At 45.1% G+C, this 25,005-nt stretch overlaps 1 protein-coding gene across 7 annotated transcripts in view; it reads left to right on the top strand.

The window, feature by feature from the left end:
• The window catches only part of DIXDC1 (DIX domain containing 1), an 81,967-nt gene that overhangs the window by 43,885 nt on the left and 13,077 nt on the right, over nt 1–25,005 (top strand). For 6 of the 7 annotated variants that reach the window (XM_066373118.1, XM_066373109.1, XM_066373144.1 and 3 more), the window contains 12 exons: nt 6,319–6,431; nt 7,890–8,038; nt 11,477–11,566; nt 13,520–13,573; nt 15,056–15,106; nt 18,399–18,503; nt 18,896–18,949; nt 19,405–19,497; nt 19,581–19,652; nt 20,324–20,413; nt 20,760–20,921; nt 21,776–21,842. In XM_066373118.1, the coding sequence (XP_066229215.1) occupies nt 6,319–6,431; nt 7,890–8,038; nt 11,477–11,566; nt 13,520–13,573; nt 15,056–15,106; nt 18,399–18,503; nt 18,896–18,949; nt 19,405–19,497; nt 19,581–19,652; nt 20,324–20,413; nt 20,760–20,921; nt 21,776–21,842 (1,100 nt within the window). Of the gene's footprint in view, nt 1–2,685; nt 3,300–6,318; nt 6,432–7,889; nt 8,039–11,476; nt 11,567–13,519; nt 13,574–15,055; nt 15,107–18,398; nt 18,504–18,895; nt 18,950–19,404; nt 19,498–19,580; nt 19,653–20,323; nt 20,414–20,759; nt 20,922–21,775; nt 21,843–25,005 lie in introns of those variants that run through there. The other variant, XM_066373152.1, reaches the window with a different exon arrangement.

Raw genomic sequence — 25,005 nt, 5'->3', positions numbered from 1 at the left:
CATTACAATAACAAAAAAAGATGAATTCTTGGGGATTCTCAGAGTTCTCAGCCTCAAGAAGCAACACAATAGGCCATAAGGCACTTAAGTCCTTTCTGTTTCCCTTAGTTTATGTGACTTTAAAGGGGTAGTCCTCAGCACTGCCTCAGAGTTTTGTGCTGGCAGGAGGGTAGGGTGGGATGCTGGTGAAGTTCCCAAGTGTGGAAGCTTTGAGCAGAGCCCCTGTGTGTGGGCTTAGCTGTGTCCACATGGGGGCACAACCAGGACCTGCCATGGCCTGGCCTTACGATTCTGTGTATATCAGTTGCCACTATTTGTGAGAACCAATTCCATTGTACTGTTATTGTGCCTGAATATAACTCTAAGTTATGGCCTAAGATGGCTATATAAAGCTCATAGCAAGAGAAAATGAACAAGTTATCTTAGAGTATTAGAAGATTATTACAAGGTCCTGGCTGGTGGCTCAGTAGATAGAGCATCGGCCTGGCATATGGATGTCCTGGGTTCGATCCCCAGTCAGGGCACACAGGAGAAACAACCATCAGCTTTCCCTCCCCCCTCTCTCTCCCTTTTCCCCTCCCACAGCCAGTGGCTCCACTGTTTTGAGAGTGGCCTCTGGCACTGAGGATAGCTCCATTGGAGCGCATCAGCCTCAGGTGCTAAAAATAGCTCAGTACTTGAGCTTCGGCCCCAGATGGGATTGCCAAGTGGATCCTGGTTGGATGAGGTGCATGCGGAGTCTGCCTTACTATTTCCCCTGCTCACTTAAAAAAAAAAAGTAGATTAGTACATATTTGAGTATGTTAATGCTGTATGTGATTCTAGCTGAAAGGCTATCTATATACCTTAGAGCCAGGTGTAGAGACCAAAACAGGACAGAGTGCTCTCCTAAAAGCCTGATTAATACCAACTATAGTGGCAGGAAAAGACTACTTTCCTGGCTTATGTAAATCATGTTCCTATAAACACATCCCCAGATCATGTCAGCTTATTTGCTAATTTCATTTCATTGCTGAATCCTTTAATTTATGCTCTTTGGACCTTTTTTCTCTCCTACTTCAACCCAGCTTAGTCTGTTCTAGTTAAGCCTAATTGTTCTTTGTCTTTTTTTTTTTAAGGTGGGGGGATGATAGTGAGGCAGACTCCTGCATGTGCCAGGACTGGGATTGACCCGGCAATCCCAACTGGGACCGATACTAGCTAGAGTAACCGAGCTATTTTTAGTGCCTGAGGCTCATGTGCTCCAGTGGAGCTATCCTCTGTGCCTGGGGCCACACTGGAACCAATGGAGCCACTCACTGCAGGAGGGGAAGAGGGAGAGAAGGTGGAGAGGGATGGGGCGGGGGGGGGGGGGGGTGGGTGGAGAAAGAAGCAGATGATCACTTCTCTTGTGTGCCCTGACCAGGAATCGAACCTGGGACATCCATATGCCTTGTCGATGCTCTATTCACTGAGCCACCAGCCAGGGCCTGTTCTTTGTCTTAATGTATTTTATATCTTCGTTTTTTTCCCTCCTTTTTATTTTCCTCATAAAATTCCATCTTAGTTTGATGGACCATTTCTTAGTTTATTGAAGTCATCTGAAATTCTTTCCAGCCTTTTAATATACTGGTAACCTTGCTCTACTTTCTTTAATTTTCACAGTTAATAGATATGCTTTTTTATGTATAAAATGTATATAACATAAAATTAACCATTAATCATTTCAAAGTATACAATTCAGTGGCATTGAATACCTTTGTAGTATTGTGCAACCATCATCCCCACCCAGTTTGAAGATATTTTTATCACCCCAGAAGGAAACCGTATACTCATTAAACAATAGATGTGCTTTTAATGAGAATCTAAACCATTTCTTCCTTTCTTGCTGCTTAGACTATCAGTTGGTACAGAATCAAAGGATGTTTCATTGTAAAATGAGATGTATTGCTTCCTGCTTGGCTATAGGCCTTTTGCTCTTCTGTGCCTGGTTGTGCCTGGCAGAGGTATAGAGAGAGAGAGAGAGAGAGGGAGAGAGAGAGAGAGGTCTGGGTTTCTTACTGAGAGTACTTGCTTCCTTCCTCTCCTGCAGAACTCAGACTGGGGCATTGGCAGTGAGATAGTGTGAATTAGGGACCCACTGGAAATCTGGCTGTAGTTGGGCGATGGGGACAATTTTCTAGGAGGGACTCAAGATTATAGTTTGCATTCCTTTTTGTCTTTCACTCCTTCAGGATTCTATTATTTTTTTCTAAGCTGATCTCACTCGCCTCATTAGGGTGCTCAGTCAGCACCTTGCCTTTTCCTCAGTTAGCTCCCTGTGACCCAGCAGGCGTGGCTACCTTCTACTCCCTTCCTCCACTCTTGCTTAGGGGGAGCCATCTCCTGGCTCAGTGACCAGGAAGGCTGGGAGACCCCGGGGTGTGACCCGGAACCAGGAGAAAGAAGGTGAAGATCCAGAATATAGCCCTTGGGTCTCTAATTCCCCCTCCTCGCTCCTCGGGAGACAGACACCTTGCCAGCCTGTTGCTTCCAAGATCTCAGGCCAGCCTCTCCCTGTATCCAAGCAAAACGGTCCCTCGTTGGTAAAAATGGACACTCGAAACGCCGGAGGGGAAGGCGGGAGGAGAGGGGCGGCCCGCGGGTTTCCGGGGGAGCCCCCACCCTCAAGGAGCTGGCGGACACCCACGCCGGCCTCCGCGGCCACTCAGGGAGCGCTCAGGGTAGAGGAGGCACGTCTTCAGATCTGGTGCTCTCCGGACGAGGACCGCAGCCCCGCCTGGGGACTCTGCTGCCAGTGGCCCTCCCTGCCTAGCGGTGCCCCCTCAAGGCCCCGCGAGTGTGACGGCTTGGCGGTGGGGAGGCCCGGGACGGACCCGGGAGGCTGAGGGCTGGGGCCGCCGCACGCGCGCTTGCAGCGGGGACTTGGCCGCGCAGCAGGAGCCGTGTGCGGAGATGGGCTGAGATGCCTGCGCTCCAGGGCGCGCCCGAGCCGCGCCGGAGCCGCTTGGCGGCGGTGGCGGCCTACAGGGGGAGGCAGCCCCCGCCCAGCTCCGCCTGCGGCTGTGCCTGAGCCGCGGGGCAGCGGCGCCCCGGGCTCGGGAGCACCCGGTCTCTTCGTTTTCCCCGCTCCCGCCCGCGGTCGGGGCAGCAGCGCGCGGGGAGTGCGCCCGCCCGCGGAGCCGGTCTTCAGGAACCGGCGCCCGGAGACATGCGCGAATCCGGGAGTACGGTGACTCGCTACCGCCCACTGCGGCCAGGGACGCAGGCTTGCTGAAGCCGGAGCCCGGAGGGACCATGGGCGGGGCGCAAGTCAAATGGTGAGCTGGGGCCACTGTGGCTTTGGAGGTGGCGGCACGGGTGGGAGCCGTGCCTGGATCAGGGAGTGCGGCGGAGGCGCCATGCGGGGATAACGGGCTGCTTAGAGGACAGATAGTGGGTGCGGGGAGGGGTGGCCCTTCACTCTGTCTAGTCTCTGCCGAGGGGGGAGGCACTTCAGGAGGACCAGGACTTCTTCTTGTCGCCCTTTCCCTATTAAAAAAAGAAAGAAAAAAATAACTGACTTATTGCCGGGCCCGCTTGTCTGATAAATAAATGAAGGTGGAGAGGTGTTAAACCGTGGGACTAAGAAGTGCATCCGCCGGACCCGGTCTTTAATCAGTTCCCTTATTTGAGAAGATTATGATGACAAGTCAGGGGTGACTTGTTTATAAAATAGAGTTTTAAAGCTAATCAGGGCTCAGAGTATATCATATACTTAGTAAGTGTGAGGATGCTTTCAAGGCAGAAGATTTAATGCAGGATTTTTCTTCTTCGAGTCCTCTTCCTCCTAACTTGGCCGTCTAGTTTCATGGTCTTGGCTCCCTGGCCTCACACACTGGCATCCTCGATTTAAAAAAGAAATGTTGTTTTCTTCTGGCTGCTCTGTCACGCCCATCGTGGGGCTGGGTAAGCAGGCATCCACCTCCCCTGTCCTTATATGGAGACAGCTCGCTGGGGGGGGGGGGGAGGTGTAGCTGAGCATGCGTCTCTGCTCTTAGGAAAGCAGTTTCCTAGCATCCTAGGCTCACTCACATCACCCTCCCAACCTCACCTTCCTCTCAAGCTTACCCACTGTGGTCCAAGCAAATGTGGGATGTGGAACATGTCAACCATAGCACCTTGTTAGCTGAGAAAGCGTCTCACCTCCCAAAGAGGAGCAGATGTTGCAGGCCTTTCTGCACTTGATTCTCAATTTCTGGAAGAAGGCAAATGCTGGGTGAGGCCTGAACAGTCACAAATCTGTTTCCTTCTAAATGACACAGTGTCCTTTCCCGAAGTTCATTCATGTGGGCCTGGGTTAGGTTGCCTAAGTAGTGTAAGATGGATATAAGAGTTCCATTAAGCAGTTACCTTTTCTAAGTAGCACTTCTTGCCACTCTTCACCCCTCCTGCTTGTTCGGTTGTACATCACTAGATACGGTTGGTTAAGTTCCTTTAATTTGAAGGAGCAAACAACCTTAATTTCTTTTTCTGTGTTCTAATAAGGATGTCAATATATTACTGGTTGAGATCATTCTCCCCTAAGCCTTTAAACTTTGGACAATGAGGGGAATGAGACTTTAGTCCTCAGGTTGCTTCAGGGGTTTTGAAATCTCTAGCCACCTCCACTGTGCTTGCCTCTTGTTTTCTCTGCTTTTTGTGAAGAAGAAATGTTAACTCCTGATTGTGGCTGTGAGGATTAGCTTGGGAGACTTCAGGGGCACATTACTTGGGTCATTGAATCCTAGACACTATCGCTGTTGTCTAGGTGATGGATTTGGAAAGAATTCCTGGGAGGGGGCTGGCCCTGAGATGGTTTCAGTGCTGATGTTCTCAGGTGCAACTCAAGTAGAAAGGGCTCCTCATGAAGCAGCATTGACTTCAGGTCCTGTCTTATCTTAGAGACGTGCTGGACTGGAAATTTAAAATTCTATTTCCCAAAAAATTCAAACAGCTCTTCTAAGGTTCATATTTATATCGGAACTTAAGAATTGTTGCAAGGTGTCCGATGGCAATTTGAAAATGGCATGACAGAAATATAAGTAACTCTGGGAATAAATCAAGTAAACCTTTTCTATCTCCAATCAGGTCTTGTCCCCTTCTGACCTGTGACCCTTTTCCTTATCATGTCCTAGCTTTGCCCCTTTCTCCATCCTGGTACTATCCACATGCCAGCAGCTTCTCCCTGCTGAGGCACCTGCCACTCTGTCCCCTCCTTGGCAGCAGCCCACAGCTGGTTTACTGTGATTATGCTGCCGGTGTTGTTTGTGTCTGTGAAAGATCAGTGTATTGGAAATAGATTTTTCTTTATTTCCCAAAGATACTAAAATACATACGGCATCAGTCTCTGAACTGGGGCCCAGGGATGGTGGTGTTCATAAGTAAAAAACAAAACAAAATTTGAAGTTCTTTAAAATGCTAGATTACCCATCCTTCTGATAAATTTCTTCTCTGTTATAAAGTACCGCACCCCAGATTCTGATAGGCACTGTACCTCATTTCATCGAGTTCACTTAGAGACACCCAGTCCAGATGAATTTTGAAGAGTTTTATTAGGGGAGGAGATTTTAATATGCTGGCCGGATATGGCTGACACGAGGCATCTGCAGGCCCAAATCGTGCAGTCCCAAAAAATAGGGGCTGCTTATATACCCTTGAACACACATGGGCGGGGGAGAGCATGACATCATGGTACAAGCTGGCAACATTTGTTTAGGGGATACACAGAAACATTAAGACTCTCAAGGTAACACAATCAAAGATGTTTACAAATATTTCAGGGTTCATCTTCCCTCACTAGCCTAGAGGTATTTTACCCTCAAGATTCCAGGAAGGGGAGGAACTACAGTCAATGCAGGGTGGTATGTAAGTGCTGCCTCCTATTGAAAGAGAAGAAGTTTCTAGGTTAACCTTTATTTTAGATTTAAAACTGAATAAACTTGTTCTTGCAAGCCAGAAACTTCTACATTCTTCTCCCTCCCCTCCCTAAAGGAGAGACGGGACAGGAAAGCCTGATAGGAAAGCCTGACCTTTCCTCCCGGAATATTAATATCAATTTTCAGCTTTTGGTACCTTACAACACTCAATGAATTAAGCCATGTTGTGGAAAAGATTTCACAGGACTGGGTCATTTGTTCATTCAACATTCATTTGATTCACCAGGTTTATTAATTCAATAAATAGTTGTTGTTATTGTGGGCCAGGTACTGTGTTAGGCAGTAGGAGGAAGATGAATAAGAATGTGTCTCTGGGATAAATCACAAAAGTTGGTGTCTAAACAGTTGTTCATATTAATTGTTTCTCTTCCTTTCATCACAGCCTGACTTCACCCAGTCCAATTCACAGTGCAAAGAGTGAATCTATCATCACCCAGGCAGAGGAGAAGGCAGAGTTTGTGATTCTTCCCCCTGAAGGAATAGAGAACAGGACAGGTACTATTTTTCAGCCTGCCTGGGTTGGCTCAAGGAATAGCCCTCAGCTTGAAGAGTTTGGGGGTCTTGACTATCTATCCATAAGCTCCCTGGCCTTGTGCCTATCCATAGTCTGTGCATACAGGATCAGCTCTTAAGGGCCCTAATGCTTAGCCAATTAATGTAGTTATCCTCTGAGAGCACGTCACTTCCCGTGTCCTAGCTGTCAAAAGTCTTGCAGCAGTATAGACAGGCTGTTCCTCAGCTGGCTGCCTGTGAATTATGAAGTGACTTCAGAAGAATCAGAGACCTTACTCAAGTAAATAGTTTTTATTTCTGGGTTGTACAAATAATTTCAGTACTTCCTTAATGTAAATTAGGGCAAGAAGTATAGAGTAGGGAGCTGACGTGTCTGTGAGAACATACAGTAGAGAAGAACAGGTCTACATCAGGGGTGGTATGAAGGCTTCAGAAAGGACCACAGGGAGTTCCCTTTGTTTATTTTATTTTATTTTTCTGGGAGTTCCCTCTGTTTAGATTTCTTCTTCTTCTGTTTCAGTTGCTTTCTTTTTACTTACATAAGTATAGATGGAAATGTGGAAGAAGCTAAACAGGTGACTTAGAGTTTTATTCACCTATGAGGGATACAATGAAACCATAGCCCTCAGAAGAAAAACTGGAATTAAATTCCTCCTTATCCTGTTCTCCCTGTAGCTCTGGCACTAGTGTCAAAGACTAAGTCATGTTTCCAGTCAAACATTCCTGGGACCTGGGGTAGGAGAGGGAGAGTGTTTATCCAGTGCTTGCTCTGGACCAGGTACCACGTGGCCCTGCACACAAGTGGAGGGCCTACCTTATTTGATCTTCACAACAACCCAGAGGGATTATACTTACTCTTTTCATTTTTATGAATGAGATCAGAGCAAAGAGATTGAAAAGATAAGACGATAAAACCAGAGAGAGATTAAATAATTTTTGCAAATATGCTTTTATTGGTTTGTTTTCTGTGAGTCACACGGAGTTATGTGTGAAAGGGGACTAGCTGGGACAGAGTGGTCAGAGGAGCATTGAGTTGAGGTCCTTCTGAAGCTCTGAGCAGCTAACTGGAGTTTTGTTTTCATTGGGTCTGACACCTGCTCTTGGTGCCCAGCAGAGTCAGGCTCTGGGAATGCCAGTTCTAGAGAATTAATAGTGAAATCTGTGTGTTCCACACCAAGACTCCCAAAGAGGAGGTATTACAGCTTTCTAAACCTTCTGAATCTGATGATATATGTATTTCCCCAACAGAGTAAGAGTTATTCCCGCAGCCTGGGGTGGGAGTGAATAACCAATTCTTTGCACAGCCCCCCCTGGTGGAGAGTACAGTTTGTGCAGCCAGGTCAGGTTGGAAAGGCAGGTGACCTGAACCTGTGAGTGCAGGGGACTGAGCACTTTCAGTTTTCTTCAACATGAACTGTACTCCCTCTTTTCATTTTATAGAGGAGACAGACTCTCCGTTATCCCGAGACTGGCGACCAGGTAGCCCCGCAACGCGTCTGGAAACTTCATGGGAAGAACAGCTGTTGGAACAACAAGAACATTTAGAAAAAGAAATGGAGGAAGCCAAGAAAATGATCTCAGGATTACAGGTAGCTCTTTCCCTCGTAGTTTGTCTTTGCTGTGCCAGTTGATTATTATTAAGTTACTGAGATCAACTGAAAATAAACTGACTCAGTTTTTGTGTGAGGTCAGAGTGGAATGGGGAGTTTAGATAGAGGGAGTAGTACATAAAGAGCAGAAAATTCCTTTTATGTGAGTGCAGTACTCTTAAATGGACCTATGGACTCCTGTTTACAACACAGTAGTTAGAAGTTCTGCAAGCCTGGGAGCCGCCATTGACCCCACTGGACCCTTACTCTGGCTCTGCCTGTGGGTGGGCCTTCCTCCTCTGCAGTGACACACTTGCAGTTGCAGCTCTCACCAAATAATGTCACTGAAGAGTCAGGATTGCCTCTTAGGAATTCTTCAGCAGGAACGCTGCAAGGGCTGGGAATGCCACAGGTCTCTATGTGAGTCTGCCTGGGGATTTATTAGCTCACTCCTAATGCATCTGCTAGTGGATGCCAGGGCTTCATGATCAGGTAGAAGAGGTTTTCCTTGAGCAACAAAGCCCTTCAGTGTTCCTTATACCTTCAGTGCCAGCTCAGGAAACCTCTCCCAGAGGCTGACTGACCCACTTGACTTAGTTTCTACCCTGAAATGACCCCCTCCCTCAACTCTCTGTCTTTGTGCAGTCTGTCTCTATTTGTAGGAGCCTTTGTAGTGTGCTGATGACCCTGAAATTGCCTGGGAATATTCTTTTCTGTTTGTGCTGGGAACTGGACTGCTTCTGAATTGTCAAATATTTATGGATGCGTAAACAAAGCCCCACGTTATATGAGTGGCTCTGGAAGCCCCGGGCAGTGAGGGTGTGCTCCCAGCCAGCCACAACAACAGGGTGGGGACACAAAGGGTTCCTAAAGAAGAAAGAAGATTGGTCCTGTGGTAGAACAATTTGCATAATGTATGCCGCAGGAACTGAGAAGGGTTGGAGGAAGGTTTACTGCCTGAACATTCCTCCAGGGAGATTGTTGATTTTGCCCCTATTTTCTCTGTATTTTTAAAATGTCTGGCTTTTAGATCTCTTTTCTGCTACTCTATTAATGAATGGTTTAATGAATGGAGTTTGTGTTGTCCTTTTTATTGTAAGGATTAAAGCATGGAAAAGTTTGGGATTATACCCACCGGGCTTTTTCCCCCAGGCTAATTTCATTATATAAACAGATATCCATCAGTTTGGTTTTCAGTTTCGTTTGCATTTTTCAGTCAGGGAGAAATTCGATGGCAGATTAGACAGAAAAAGAAGAATCGACAGGCAGAAAGTCAGCATCCTAATATTCTCTGCAGACAGGAATTTTAATTCACAGCCGCATGATCACAATGAGAATTGTGTTCCATTATAAAATACAATGGGGCTCACAGCATCCACTGGGCTTCTTAACTCTTTCAGTGATGGACAGGTTCATGCTAAGCCACATCTGGAATTTCTGACTGTTGGCATGCTTTAGTTAGCAGTGGTGTCTACCTTAGCTCCCTACAGCTCTGTGGCTGCTTATACCTGTTGGGCAAACAAGTTTGTAACAGGTTTGCTCGCTTATATTTTGCCTAACTGTTGTATTGTTGAGGGGCAGCGCTGTGTGTGTAGTCTGTGAAAAGCTGCAGGCACTTGCCCTCAGGGCAGCAGGTTGCAAATTGCAGACTGCCTGCTTCCATGGGGAGGGTTGATTGTTTCTTTCCGTCTGGAGGTTTTGCTGGGGAGAGAGAGAGAGAGAGAGAGGGAGGGAGAGGGAGAGAGGGAGAGGGAGAGGTGTGTGCAGGGAGGGGTGAGAGAAGAGAGGAGAACTAGAGAGAGAAAGAGAGAGAGAGAGAACCCTGAGATTTTGGCCAGGCCTGTTTTGGCTGGGGAGTACTGATGTTGGTGGGGTGCCTGTGAGTTTGGGTGAGTCCAGAATGCTGAGGGGCTTGGGAGCCCTGCCTATTGGCTCGTCTGCTGTTACAAGACTTTAATAAACGAAATGGCCCACCATTTTCTGGCTCCACAGTTCCTTTACCATCTGCCCGCATGCAATGGGAACCTGCATGGCCACGACGGCCATGGCCACTGGCTTTACACCTGTCTATACCTCTTGTCACTACTCCACACAGTAACCAAATTAATTTGATTTTCTAAACTTTTATTGTTAATTAGTGCTCGGTAGGCCAACAAGTGGTTGGATTTTTATATACAACATTGTGTAATTTGTCTTAGATTTATTGAAACAGGATTAAATCTCTGTAACTCTTCCCTTTTGATTGGATTGAGATAAACTCATGATATATGTGAGGCTAGTGGCCGTGAGCCACATGAAGCTCTTTGGTCCCTTCAGTTGCAGGGGCAAAGGCCAGCTTAGGAGTACCCTAATTAAGTTAATAACAAAGTACCTACCTATATAGTTTAAGTTTAAAAAATTTGGCTCTCAAAAGAAATTTCAGTCATTGTACTGTGGATATTTGGCTCTGTGACTAACGAGTTTGCCGACCACTGGGCTGTGGAAACAACCCTTCTCCACCAAACGACAGCAAACAGTGCCCCTCTCCAGCAGGAACACATCCGCAATTGCAAGCTGCCGCCCTGAGGGCGAGCACCCACAGCCTTCCATAGACTAGACACACATGGCGCTGCCCCATACAAGTGAGCAAACCTAAACACACTTGAAACACATTGGTTTGCCCAACAATATAAAATGAGGACATATTTTAAATCTTTCATTCAGCTGATAGGTCTCGTAATACTTACCTGCAGGGGTAGATCCAAGTTTGTTAAATTCAAAAGTACACAATTTGGGGGGGGGCAACTTTAAAAATAAAATCACAGGTTATGCATACAGGATTATATCTAAGACTTTGAGAGAGCCGCATAGGTGAGCGATCCTGGGTTTAAGCTTCCATAGCGTCAGGGTAGACCTGCCCTCCTCCCCATATCCTAATGAAGACAAAACCTGATGTGGGAAGTGGAAATGAATGCCCATCTCTCTCTGCAGGTATGTTTTCCTTCTTGTTCTTTGTAGGTTGCCTTAGGGAGTAAAACTAGAATTCTTAAACCCACGTCCATGCTCGAAAATGTATTCTAGCTAATTTATTATGATACACTTTTTGCATGCCAGGAAATTCCATACTGCTTTTAGTTCACTTTCCAGCTGGCAAATTTCAGTTTGAGTGGCTCTGGTTTGAAATGCCCCTTCTGGAAGGAATGTTTATGTTAGATTGCTCTCTGGGCCAAGCAGCCTTGGAGCAGAGGATTTTGGTGCTTCCAGAGAGTATCAGCCTGACAACAGCAGCCCCGGGTAGACCCAAGATGAGCGGTTGGTAGTATCTAAGGATCAGAATTACCACGGAAGTTTCTAGAAGAATCCAGTTGTGATTTCAATACGGGATGAACCTACCAAGCCCAACTGTAGACTTGGTGCTCTGACGGGAGTTAAAATGCTTTCGCCTTTTTGGTTACCTAGGCCTTACTGCTCAATGGGTCCTTACCGGAAGACGAGCAGGAGAGGCCCCTGGCCCTCTGTGAACCAGGAGTCAATCCCGAGGAACAATTGGTGAGCCCCTTCTTTTGTGACTGGACACAACATCATCTGGTTAATTTATTTGTTTTGTTTTTAGCATTTGACCCTGTTGTCTGTGCCTTCTTGAAATGCTTTTTCCCTAACTCCAACTCCCCTGGTTTTTCTGTTACATTTTTTAGTACTTTTCCTTTCTTTTTTTCCTTCCTTCCATTCACTCAGTCAACAAATATTTATGACTGTATCCTCATGGAGTTTATATTAAGGTCCCCTGTTCTGCCTATGCCTTAAAATGTTGGTGTTCTTCAGGGTGCCATCTGGGCCATCTACTGTCTTACACGTTCACCTGGGCCTCTGTGGCTTCATTCATTTCCCACCTGACTCAGGTGTTCCCTCTCAAATATTTATTTCACACTCAGCTCTCTCTGTAATGTTCTAGATTTATATAGTATATGAAACATGCAGTTGCCTGTTTTATTGTGTGTTTTTTTGTATTTTTCTGAAGTTAGTAACGGAGAGGCAGTCAGACAGACTCCCGCATGCCCCCACCGGGATCCACCCAGCATGCCCACCAGGGGGCGATGCTCTGCCCATCTGGGGCGCTGCTTTGTTGCAACCAGAGCCGTTCTAGCGCCTGAGGCAGAGGCCATGGAGCCATCCTCAGCGCCCGGGCCAACTTTGCTCCCATGGAGCCTCTGCTGTGGGAGGGGAAGAGAGAGACAGAGAGGAAGGAGAGGGGGAGGGGTGGAGAAGCAGATGGGCGCTTCTCCTGTGTGCCCTTGCCGGGAATCGAACCCAGGACTCCTGTACGCGAGGCTGATGCTCTACCACTGAGCCAACTGGCCAGGGCTGCAGTTGCCTGTTGATCACCTTCATAAGCATCTCTATTTCTTTTTTATTTTTTATTTTTATTTATTTAAGTGAGAGGAGGGGAGATAGACTCCCGCATGCACCCCAACCAGGATCCATCCACATGGCTTCCCCTATCTGGGGCTGATGCTCTGCCCATCTAGGGCCCATGCTCTCAACCAAGCTATTTTTAGCACCTGAGGCAGAGGCTCCATGGAACCATCTCAATGTCTGAGGCCAACACGCTCGAACCAATCAAGCCATGGCTGCAGGATGGGTAGAGAGAGAGAGAAAAGGGGAGAGGGTAGGGGAGAGAAGCAGATTGATGCTTCTCCTGTATGCCCTGACCTGGAGTTGAACCTAGGACTTCCACATGCTGGGTCGACACTACCACTGAGCCAGCTGGCCAGGGCAGCATCTCCATTTCCATGAATTCTAAATTTAAGAAGTTTTCTCTCCCTTCTTTTTCTATCACCAAAATTAATTGTCCTTTTGGACTGTTTTTTTTTTTTTTAATCACTACCCATCTAGCCAAATACCCAAAACAAATCTAAATATCATCTTTGTATCCTTTCTAGCTCTTCCCACTACATCCAATTAGTCACTAAGTTTTGTCAGTTGATTTTTAAGTATCTTCATCCAGTTTTATCCATTCTCACCTCCACTACTTTAATTCAGGCCTTTCTCCAGTATTCTAGCAACCTTCTAACTGGCTTTCCTGCTTCCTCTTATGTTCTCCTCTAACTCATTTTCTATAAAACAGCAAGAATAATTTCAGTTTAAGGCAAACTTATTTTTTGTCATCTCTTCACCTCAAACTTCTCATTGATTCTCCATTGCCCTCACCTGCCTTTCATGATCTGGCCCCTATTTATCTCTCCAACTTAATCTGTTGTTATGACTCTTTCCCCTTGCCCATCCTGCTGCACCCAGTACATACTCACTCTACATGTGATCCATGTTAATTCACTCCCGCCTCCCTGGGCACATGCTCCCGCTGGAGGGCGGGAGCTGCCTTCTGTTCTTTGTATCACAACGGAAGACTAGCATTTCGTAAGTGCTCAGTAAATGTGTGTTGAATGAATGACCTCTGAATTTCACAGCATAGTACATAAACACCTCTTTTTGCCTTATATTCAGATTATAATCCAGAGTCGTCTGGATCAGAGTATGGAGGAGAATCAAGACCTAAAGGTATGCCAGGACATACATTTTTACCCTTTGAAAAAAACTATGGGAATGTCATACACAAACTTCAGGACAGTGATAGATAGAGGGGAGGGATGTAGACTCATGACCTGACCTTTATCTGTATCTGTAGTATGCTTTTAACTGAGAGAGAGAGCTCTGTCCTAAATATGGCAAAAAGGTAACATCTTTTTAATCTTGGTGATGAGTACTAGGTGTCTATGTCATTCTTGATTATACCTTTCTATGTTTGAAATGTTTCATCATTTTTATTTTTGAGTTAAAATAAAAAATGGAATTATCAGAATTGACTTATAACATACTAATTTCACATAAACAACTTACTGAGTTCATATATACCAATATATATATACATATACATATATATATTACAAAATGATCACCACAATGGAATCTAGTTAGACTCTACAATAGTTACAATTTTTTTCTTTTGATGAGATTTTTAAGGTCTACTCTTTTAGCAACTTTCAGATATACAATACAGTATTATTAAATATAATCCAGTATCTTTTAATGAATACTTCCCAGAATTCTTTTAGGTCAGTGGGTCTTAACTCTTTTTTCAATGTCTTAAGTATGTGACTAAAAGCCATTAACCTTCTCCCCAGAAATATGCAGGAGCACATGCACACACACTAACTGACTTGAATTCTTATTGGCGTAATTTTGCAGCCTTAACTTTTTTCAATGTCTTAAGTATGTGACTAAAAGCCATTAACCCTCTCCCCAGAAATATGCAGGAGCACATGCACACACACTCACTGACTTGAATTCTTATTGGCGTAATTTTGGAGCCTTTTCTGAGTCCAGGTTAAGCATTCCCAGTTTAGACATGTTAATTCCAAACACTTGATGTGTTGGAATAAGAAGAGAGTGAGGTCCAAGTTCTGAGTGTTCCTCTCCTAAAATCTCTTTCCTAGTGCCAGTCATCTACTTACTCCATTATAAAAGAGGGCTACTTATTTACTATTTCATTATTGGGCTAACTGTGTTTTGTTTGGTCACAGAGAACAGTACCCTTGGAGAATCAGAAGCAGTCAAACCCTTTGCCGAACATTAAAAACTAAGATAATCATTTAAGACTTTGGGGGTGGGCATATTAAACTATGATCACATATTTCTGTGAGAGGGATTTAAATTATTATGATTAAGGTTTCCTTTTGGTGAAGATTGCTAAACCCAGGAATGAGAGCCCATGGAATATGTGGTGTCTTCTTTCTTGGCAAGACTCTTCTTCTCTGCCCAGGCAGCCGAGCCTGGGTGCCGCAGGGCAGAAAGGAATAGGCCCTGGTCTTGTGTCTGTGGGTCAGCCTTTGCTGTTTACTGGGCCAGGCTTGCTCTCTCCCTCCCGGAGGGTTAACTTTCCATGGAATGGTTATCTGAGTGGTGTGCCTACTGACAGAACGAGGTAACGCTTTGGAAGCAGCCCAGATGCTGCGGTCTGACGTAATTATATTTGGTTTGCAGAAGGACCTGCTGAAGTGTAAACAAGAAGCCAGAAACTTACAGGGGATAAAGGTAAAAAGGAAGACATTTAACTCTTTAAATAAACTCTCTACAAGGTGGTATAGTCTGTCTATTGGTGAAAATGGATGTTAGGAGGTTAGATGGGTCCTGTAGTTCTTTCTTATATACATTTGGTGGGGCCTTTAACAGGCTCTGTGCTGTTAGTGGAGGGAGGCTTTGTGGGTGGGGAGGGAGATATGTTAGGGAATGTGCACCTTTGTTTGCTGAGGCCTATTTCTGGGAGTTATGACTCCTGGTGCTGTCATGTCCCTCTGTGCTACCTTTTTTTGTTTCTATTTATAAAATCAATCAATTCTTACAGTTTTATCCCGTTTCAGTTTTTTTTTAAATCAGTTTTCCTCAGTTCTGAAGAAGAACATCCTCTTAAGACCCTAGTTGGTTGGTTCAGTGGACAGAGCATAGGCCTGGTGTGCAGATGTCCTAGGCTCGATCTCCTGTCAGGGCACACATGAGAAGTGACCATCTGCTCTTCCTCTCCCTCTTCCTCTCTCTCTCCCCCCTTTTCTCTCTCTTTCCCTCCTGCAGCCACTGGCTGAACTGGTTCAAGCATTGTCCTTGGACGCTGAGGATAGCTCGTTGGTCTGAGAGTAGGCCTTAAGCACTGAGGGTAGCTTGGTTGATTCAAGCATCAGTCAGCCCCAGATGGGGTTGCCGGGTGGGTCCCGGTTGGGGTGCATACAGAAGTCTGTTTAAGTATCTCCCCTATTCTCACTTAAAAAAGAAAGAATATCCTCTTAAATTTATTTAGTTTTTGAATAGTTAATAATATTCAAATAGTTTAAAATTAAAAAGGTACAGGGTAGCCTGGTTGGAGTATTGTCCTGATATGTCAGGGTTGTGGGTTCAATCCCCAGTCAAGGCACATGCAGGAGTCAAACAACAAATGCATGGATGGGTGGAGCAGCAGATTGATATTTCTCTCTCCCTTCTCCTTCTAAAGTCAATCAATTAACTAATTACTTGAAATTAAAAAAGGTACAAAAGGATAATCCTTGAAAATTTTGACTCCTCCTCTCCATCACCTAGTTCTCTTTCCTAGAGGCAACTTAGCAGTTATCAACAAATATGTACATATGTGATTTCCCCAAAAATAACAATATACAATAAATACAGCCTGACATGGCACTTGTTTTCACTTAGCAGTGTACCTTGGAGGTCATCCTCTTTCAGTTCGTAAAGACCTTCCTAGGCCTTACTGTGGCTGCATAGAGTGCCAGTGTATGCATATGTGTTAATTTAATTGATCTCCTATGGGTGGTCCTTTAGGTCATTTCTAATCTGCTACTCATACAAACAGTGATCTAGCTGATGACCTGGAATGTGTGCCATTTCACCACGGGGGAGTGCACCTGCAGGATAAATGCCTGGAAGTGGAAAAGGGTGTGTTGGGCTGCTGCTTCCCCTCACCTGCACTTCCAGTCATGGGAAAGCCTAGAGTGTGACTCATTAGCAGCTGTCAGAGTGCGTTTGTAGTCTTAGTGCTTTTGAGATTCTCCATAAAACAAACGTGTTCTGTGGTCAGATGAGATTGAGGGATGCCCTGCCGACTGGAAGAGTCACAGTGAATGGTAATGTATCAAAGGACCCGAGTAAGTTTTTCGTGAAGAAGTCGGCCTAAAAGAAAGTTTAGTGTTGTTATCCACAGAAACGCTTTCTCTCCTATGGAGTCCGCTTTGGGAAATGTTCCTCTGAACAGCTGATGCCAGGGCTTCTGAGACTGCCTCTGCCACAGACCGCCATGGCAGACAGCATCTGTGAGATGGGCTCCCATGTTCTCCAGAGCCCACACCGTTTTTTTTGCAGTCTGTAAAGAGGGAGAAGTCAGGGCAAATATGTTGGAATGCACTTCTCGTTCATAGTTCCATTTGTGATCATTGTGCTTGGAGAAATGTGTTACTGCTGACCCTTTTACGTAAGTATGTACAACCTATCTTTTTATTGATTGATGGATTTGAGAGAAAGAGAAACCGATTTGTTGCTCCACTTATTTGTGCATTCATTGGTCATCAGCTCACCTTTTTTTTTTTTTTTTACAGAGACAGAGAGAGAGAGGGATAGATAGGGACAGACAGACAGGAACGAAAAGAGATGAGAAGCATCAATCATCAGTTTTTCTTTGTGGCACTTTAGTTATTCATTGATTTCTTTTTCATATGTGCCTTGACTGTGGGACTACAGCAGACCGAGTAACCCTTTGCTCAAGCCAGCGACCTTGGGTCCAAGCTGGTGAGCCTTGCTCAAACCAGATGAGCCTGTGCTCAAGCTGGCGACCTCGAGGTCTCAAACCTGGGTCCTCCGCATCTCAGTCATACACTCTATCCCAGGGGTCCCCAAACTTTTTATACAGGGAGCCAGTTCACTGTCCCTCAGACCGTTGAAGGGCCGTCACATGCAGTGCTCCTCTCACTGACCACCAATGAAAGAGGTGCCCCTTCCGGAAGTGCGGCAGGGGCCGGATAAACGGCCTCAGGGGGCCACATGCGGCCCACGGGCCGTAGTTTGGGAACACTGTGCCATTCTTAAGCATGGTAGGAACCAAGAGGGTCCAACCTGAGAGAAAGCTGAAAGTAAAATCCTATGATACTGGGAAGAGGAGCCAGTACGAACAGTTCCGAGCATGGAGCTACAATATGTTCCCAGCTCTAGTCCAGGTTAGGGGTGGAAGCCCCGGGCAGGCACAGGGCTCTGGAAGTCAGGGTGGGAGTGACTTCAGGGATTCTGTATGAATAGGGTGGCAGGCAGAGACACGTGTCAGCTGATGCCCTCTAAGAAGTAGGAAGTTGGCAGACACAGATAATCTGAATATTGATATACCCAAGATATAGATGAGAAAGCCAGAGTGGTAGGAAGAAGAGTGTACTGTCCAAGGTCAACTGTAATGAAGGAAGTGGTAGACTTGTCATTTGAATTTAAGTCTGGTCTACGGCCATACCGCCCTGAATGTGCTCGATCTCGTCTGAATCTAAGTCTGTTTGATTCCAAAGACCTCTGTCTAGGATGGGCTGTCAGGAGTGAAGTAGAGGGTAGTGGTGAGTACGAGGCAGAGGAGAAAATCAGGCTCTATTCAGCTGGGTAGGACAGTGGGGGATTTTCCTTCAGATGCTGCTGTCCTGGAAGGGACAGAAAGCCCCTACTTCACTCTGCGGCAAGATCCTTATACTCCTTTTGTCCCCCAGTTTGCCAGAATTAATGCAGACTGGGAGAGGTTTAATAACTTTTAGTAACAACTGGCTTATTGATTAATTAGGACCACAATAATCAGTCTGCTTTTTTTCCCCCCTAGGATGCCTTGCAGCAGAGGTTGACTCAGCAGGACACATCTGTTCTTCAGCTCAAACAAGAACTACTGAGGGCAAATATGGACAAAGATGAGCTGTACAACCAGAATGTGAGTTAGGAATGGACTTCAACCTCCCTGAGCCCCAGTAGCAAAACAGGATACTACTGGAGTCCTGTTAGATCTGCTGTCCTACTCTATCTTAATTTCAGGATGGCTGCTCTCAGGGTTTGCAGTTATTTTATTTCCTGTCAGACCCGTCTCTGTTCCCAGGGGAAGGCCTTCAGCACACTGGCCCCTGCCCTTCAACTCTGGGCACTGAGACACTGAGGCTGCACTGTGGTTCTACAGTCTGCCTGCCTAAAGACACCTGTACGTTGTTATCATAGCCGCGCCCCCTCTGTGCTTCTGCCATGGGGTCTGGTTACCGAGCAGCTCACTTCCTGCCGGGGTTGGCAGACAGCATCTCTGTGCTCACTGATCTTTTCTCATCCTTCTTGCAGGCGGACCTGCAGAAGAAGCTGGATGAGAGGAACCGGCTCTTGGGAGCATATAAAGTAAGAATGGACATCAGTGTGGAAACGGTGTCCTCCTGACCTTTTACGAACAGCCCGATGTTGCTGTTGTTCAGAAAGCACTTAAGTACTCTGTTCTCATCCTTGCTCTCAGTGAGGACGTCCTTTCCTGTGTTTCCCTGATTCACTGACTCTGAGGGAGAAGGCGTACAGAACTAGGAGTGTGGAAACTTCAGTTCTCTTAACCTTTGTATCTAACTCACATGAATAGTACATAGTGGTCCTTCTACAAACAGTCGCTCCCTTTCTCTTTCCCCTTTCAAGAATCCTTTGCACTGTACCAAACTGCTGTGGTGTGCATCGTCTTCCAGGGTTGCCTGAGGAGAGGACTGTTCCTCAGGGCTGTTAAGTTCCTCGGCTTGAAGTTGCACTCAGAGGGCAGATCGTTCTGTGTCCTCGGCTCTGCCGTAGGTCTGAAAGTTCTGTCTATGTTGCAGAAAGAGCTGGGGCAGAAGGACCGCCTCCTTCAGCAGCACCAGGCTAAGCTGGAGGAAGCACTCCGGAAACTCTCCGAGGCCGGTTATCAGCAGGTGGGGATGTTTTCAGCCACTGACTTTTCCTGCTTCTGTGGCCTGAAGAAATCCTGTTCTGACTTGGTCTCTCTGGTTTGCAGGTGGATCTAGAGCAGGAGCGAAAACACAAAGATGCCCTTCTGGTTCACTGCACGAAAAGAGAGGCAGAGGAGGTAACCTTGCACTCAGAGTCTCCCTCCCACATTTACAAGGGCAAAGAGGGAGATTCTGTTTCTGACTCAGGGCTGAACCAAGGGCGCAGGGCGGTTTGTTGGGAGACTGTCTCGTTGAGGGGTAGGAGTGCAGATTCCAGGGTAAAAATACGGTTTCAGAGTCCATCTTTATACAACTTTTCACCATCATGTGACCTTAATTTGCTTAGCTTCTGAACCTTAGAAATAAGGCTCATCCAGAAAGTGGAAATACTAGTGGCCATCTCTGCCATTATGAAGACTGCATAAGATCATCCAGGTGAATAATGAAACACGGTCCTTGTAGATCCACTCAGCACAGAATCGGGCTCAAGAAATGTTAGTCATTGTCCTTGTTGTTTAATGACTGAAGAAAAGGCTGGAAGCGGTGGCCGGGCAGACACTGGGTTGAGGGCCTCCAGGCTGAAGTTGGCATTTTGTTTGTCCTCCATTTAGTAATGCCCACCAAGTGTCAAGTGCCGGGGATATAGTAGTGGATGAAAGTACTCTTGAGGCTCACATTCTAATAGAGACATGAAACAAATATATAATTACAAAGTATGTCAAGAAGTGATAAATGTAAAGAAGAGAATTGGACAGGACCTTTTGGTTTGGAATTCTCTCATAAACATCATTTTTTTTTGCTGCTGTAGGTGACCAACCACAACAGTCACAACTCTCAAAGCAACGGTTTTCTCCCTGCAGTGGCCGGAAAAGGAGCTGCTTCAATCAATTACAGGGGGGTAAGGTTCTTAAGATTTCAGTCCAGACCTGCCCCTCCCAGCTAAAACCAGAAGAGCACCTTCAATCACCATTACCAGTGGGACTAGGCCTTTTATATGCCAGTTCCCTCATTCCTGGATCTGTCAGGTATATAAAAATGTGAAGCACTTGTTATTTAGAATTAAGAATTAGTGAACAAACATAGGGTCTGCTCGTGTGGAGGAAAATTTCCTAGAGTTCACACCTTCTCCCTCAAAAATAAAAGTTCTACCCTGCAAACCTCTGCTGTCTTCTTAAGCCCTGTGGTTGGGATGTGGTTAGTAATTGGGCTCTGTACCACGCCAGCAGCATCGCTTTTGCCCACAGACCAGTGACCTTCAGCTTGTTCGTGACGCTCTCCGCAGCCTGCGCAACAGCTTTGGTGGCCATGACCCTCAGCACCACACCATTGACAGCTTGGAGCAGGGCATCTGCAGCCTCATGGAGCGTCTGCATGTCCTGGAGACCCAGAAGAAACAAGAAAGAAGGGTAATCTTTCCAAGGTGTTTCTTTTAGGCAAGCTTCTGAGGAAGCTTACTTTTATCAAGTATAATTTAGGTCAGGGGTCCCCAAACTACGGCCCGCGGGCCACATGCGGCCCCCTGAGGCCATTTATCCAGCCCCCGCCGCACTTTTGGAAGGGCACCTCTTTCATTGGTGGTCAGTGAGAGGAGCATAGTTCCCATTGAAATATTGGTCAGTTTGTTGATTTAAATTTACTTGTTCTTTATTTTAAATATTGTATTTGTTCCCGTTTTGTTTTTTTACTTTAAAATAAGATATGTGCAGTGTGCATAGGGATTTGTTCATAGTTTTTTTTTATAGTCTGGCCCTCCAACGAACGGTCTGAGGGACAGTGAACTGGCCCCCTGTGTAAAAAGTTTGGGGACCCCTGATTTAGGTGAAGGCCGTGCTAAAAGATGAGACGTCGCCGAAGGTGACAGTTGCTTTTTTCTCTTTGGTTTTCCTCTCAGCAGGGCTGACTCTTCATCACCATATGACAACCCTGGGAGGGAGTTCACAATAACTCTTACTCCCAGCAACTATTTAATAGTCTAAGGAATTGTGGTGCTGGACCCCATGGGTCCCCCTTTACTGCTTATCCCCCTGTCTTTTCCCCCTTAATGAGTTCACATTAGATGAGGAAATATATGGGACAATACCTGGAAAACTAGAAAGCTTTTTGTAAGTGTGCATTATCATTGTTAGGATCGCTATGTCCGATTTTACATACTGTGGAAGAAGATGTAGTAGAAACAATATATTTTAGGTACACTTTTATTGATTTACATTCTTGGTTCAGTTCTGCTGTTGATTTCTGTGATTTTTGTGTGGCTCTCCAGGTTCGGGGCAAGTCACCCAGAACTCAATCAGGTAGTGAATATCGGGAATCTTGGCCCCCTAATTCAAGTAAGTGCTCATTATTTCTCAACAAGGTCTCCAAGCATATTAGATCAGAAATTTAATATTTTTCATGCTACTAAATATTTTGTGGATAGAATTTTCCTTGTAGTACTTCACTCTTATAACATGTTGTTTCTGTAGCAATACTAGAATTTACTTATTTCTAGGACAATGAAGATACCATCATCGTCCTTCTATCACTTCAAGTACCATTTATTTAACCATGTGCAAGATGTCGTTGACTCAGGCTAAAATATCTTTGGGAAATACATAAGCTCAAAAAATTTACACCAAACAAAACAAAACATAAAACAACAAAAATACACACCAATCATCATACACACAAATCATCTTACAACCCAAATAGCATGGAAAAATTCCAGTTTTTCCTAGAGGCAAGAGGTTTAATTTTGTTGTGGATTTTCCTTAAAATTTCGAGTGTTTATTCAGTTTAAGCCCTGCAAAATTTCTGCGCCATCTAGTGGTTTGGCTAGGAAGTATTTTGAACCTGCTCTATGCCTACCTACTCTTTACATTTTTCTCCCTTCTCATTCCAACATGATGGAAATCTACCCTGCCTGATAATTTCTGTTTTATTCTAACCTTGTGGTTGAATAATGTTCCCCTTTTGTTATCTTTTATAGTTTTCTCAGGCCTAATGTAAAACTATCTACATAGTTTACAAAAAAGCTAACCATTATGTTTTGTATGCTACATATACAATTAAAGAAAAAAAATTAATAAGGCCTAAAATAAAACACTTAAAATATTTGCACAAATGCTAAAGGTAGAATTTTTCTGTAGAGTAAATAAAATAGCATTCTCAAGCCTCCAGATAAACTTTGCTTTTTGAATGAGGTAACTAGGAAGGAAATGATGTTTGTTAGTACCAAAATTAATTTCATTTTTGGTTTTCAGCATTGTTTTGAAAGTAATTTCTGTTTTTTATTTTATTTATTTATTTATTTATTTTTAAAGATTTTATTTATTCATTATAGAGAGGGGAGGGGGAGAGAGAGAAGGGGGGAGGAGCAGAAAGCATCAACTCCCATATGTGCCCCGACCAGGCAAGCCCAGAGTTCTGAACCGGCAACCTCAGCGTTTCCAGGTTGACACTTTATCCACTGTGCCACCACAGGTCAGGCAGTAATTTCTGTTTTTTAAAAGGCATATTTTACTCTATATATTTTTTATTTTTAATTTTTTATTGATTTTATATGGAAAGGAAAGAAGGAGAAAGAGAGAAAGACAGGAACACTGGTCTATTCCCGTACGGGTCGTGGCTGGGAATTGAACCAGCAACCTCTCTGTTGGCTCAGGCTGATAATAAATAACCGAACTATCTGGCAAGGGCATATTTTACTCTATATCTTACCTCTTTTTCTCTCCAGTACTTTCTTTAGGTGTATAAATGGTCAGTGTAGGTCCTGGCCTGTTGGCCCAGTGGTAAAGCATCGGCCGGGCATATAGATGTCCAGGGTTCAATTCCATGTCAAGGCACACAGGAGAAGCGACCATCTGCTTCTCCCTCCCTCCCACCCCCCTTCTTTCACTCTTCCCCTACCGCAGCCAGTGGCTTGCTGGGTTTGAGCATCAGCCCTGGGTGCTGAGGATAGCTTGGTTGATTTGAGCATTGGCTCCAGATAGGGATTGCTGGTCGGGGTGCATGCAGGAGTCTGTCTCACTGTCCTCTTACCTCTGTCTTAAACAAAAAAAGAAATAAAAGAGAGAACATCACTATAGATCTTATAGACATTAAATGCAATCATCAGGAACAAACATCTTTATGCCCATAAATGTACTATTTTGATGAAATGGATAAATTCCTGGAAAGACACAAACTACCAAAATTTAGTCAAGAGGAAATAGATAAGCTGAATAGATTTATAATTATAAAATTGAATTTATAGTTGAAATATTCCATCCGTCAGCCTTGGCTGGATAGTTCGGTTGGTTAGAGCATCCTCCTGAAGTGCAGTAGTTGCTGATTTGATCGCCTCTCAGGGCACATACAGGAACAGATCAATGTCCCTGCCTCTCTCTCTATCTCTCTCCTGCTGTTGCTAGAATAAATTTTAAAAAATGTTCCATATATCAAATTCCAGAATCAGATGGGTTCACTTAGGAAAAAATAACATGGCCCAGCCTGACAAGGTGGTGGTGCAGTGGATAGAGCGTCATACTGGGATGTGGAGGACCCAGGTTCAAGACCTTGAGGTCGCCAGCTTGAGCGTGAGCTCATCTGGTTTGAGCAAGGCTCACCAGCTTGAGCCCAAGGCTGCTGGCTTGAGCAAGGGGTCACTCAGTCTGCTGTAGGCCCCTAGTCAAGGCACATATGAGAAATCAATCAATGTACAACTAAGGAACTACAACAAAGAATTGATGTTTCTCCTTTCTCTCTCTTCCTTTCTGTCTGTCCCTATCTGTCCTTCTCTCTGACTCTGTCTCTCCCACAAGAAAAAAAAATAATATGGCCTAGACTGGTTGGTTCAGTGGTAGAGCCTCAGCCCAGCATGTGGATGTCCTGGGTTCGGTTCCCAGTCAGAGCACACAGGAGAAGCTCCCATCTGCTTCTCCACCCCTCCTCCTCTCACTTCTTTCTCTCTCGTTCCCTTTGTTTCTCCTGCAGCCATGACTTGAATGGTTTGTGCAAGTTGGCCCTGGGTGCTGAGGATGGCTTCTGCCTCAGGTGCTAAGAAGAGCTCGGTTGTTGAGCAGTGGAGCAGTGCTCCAGATGGACAGAGCATCGCGCCCTAGTGGGCTTGCTGGGTGGTTCCTGGTTGAGATGTATGCCAGAGTCTGTCTCTGCCTCCCTTCCTCTCACTAAAATTAAAAAAAAAAAAGAAAAAAAAATACTAATTTTACACAAACTCTTCCAGAAAATAGAAGAGGCAAGAACACTTCCTAACACATTTTATTTTATCCTGGTTTCAAAATCAGTACCTCTAATGAGTGTAGATACAGGAAAAAGAAAGAAAAAATATAGAAATTAGATAAAAAGGGTGCAAACTGCCTCTATTTTCAATGACATAATTGTCTATGTAGCACATCCCCAAAAATCTGTAATAAAGCTATTATAACTAAGAAGCAAGTTTAGCAGGGTCACAGGATGACACAAGATCATTATACAAAAAGTCAATTGTACTTCTATATACTAGCAATCAATATT

The sequence above is a fragment of the Saccopteryx leptura genome, chromosome 1, assembly GCF_036850995.1.
Source record: "Saccopteryx leptura isolate mSacLep1 chromosome 1, mSacLep1_pri_phased_curated, whole genome shotgun sequence".
Classification (NCBI taxonomy): domain Eukaryota; kingdom Metazoa; phylum Chordata; class Mammalia; order Chiroptera; family Emballonuridae; genus Saccopteryx; species Saccopteryx leptura.
This window is presented reverse-complemented; position numbering and strand designations above follow the sequence as displayed.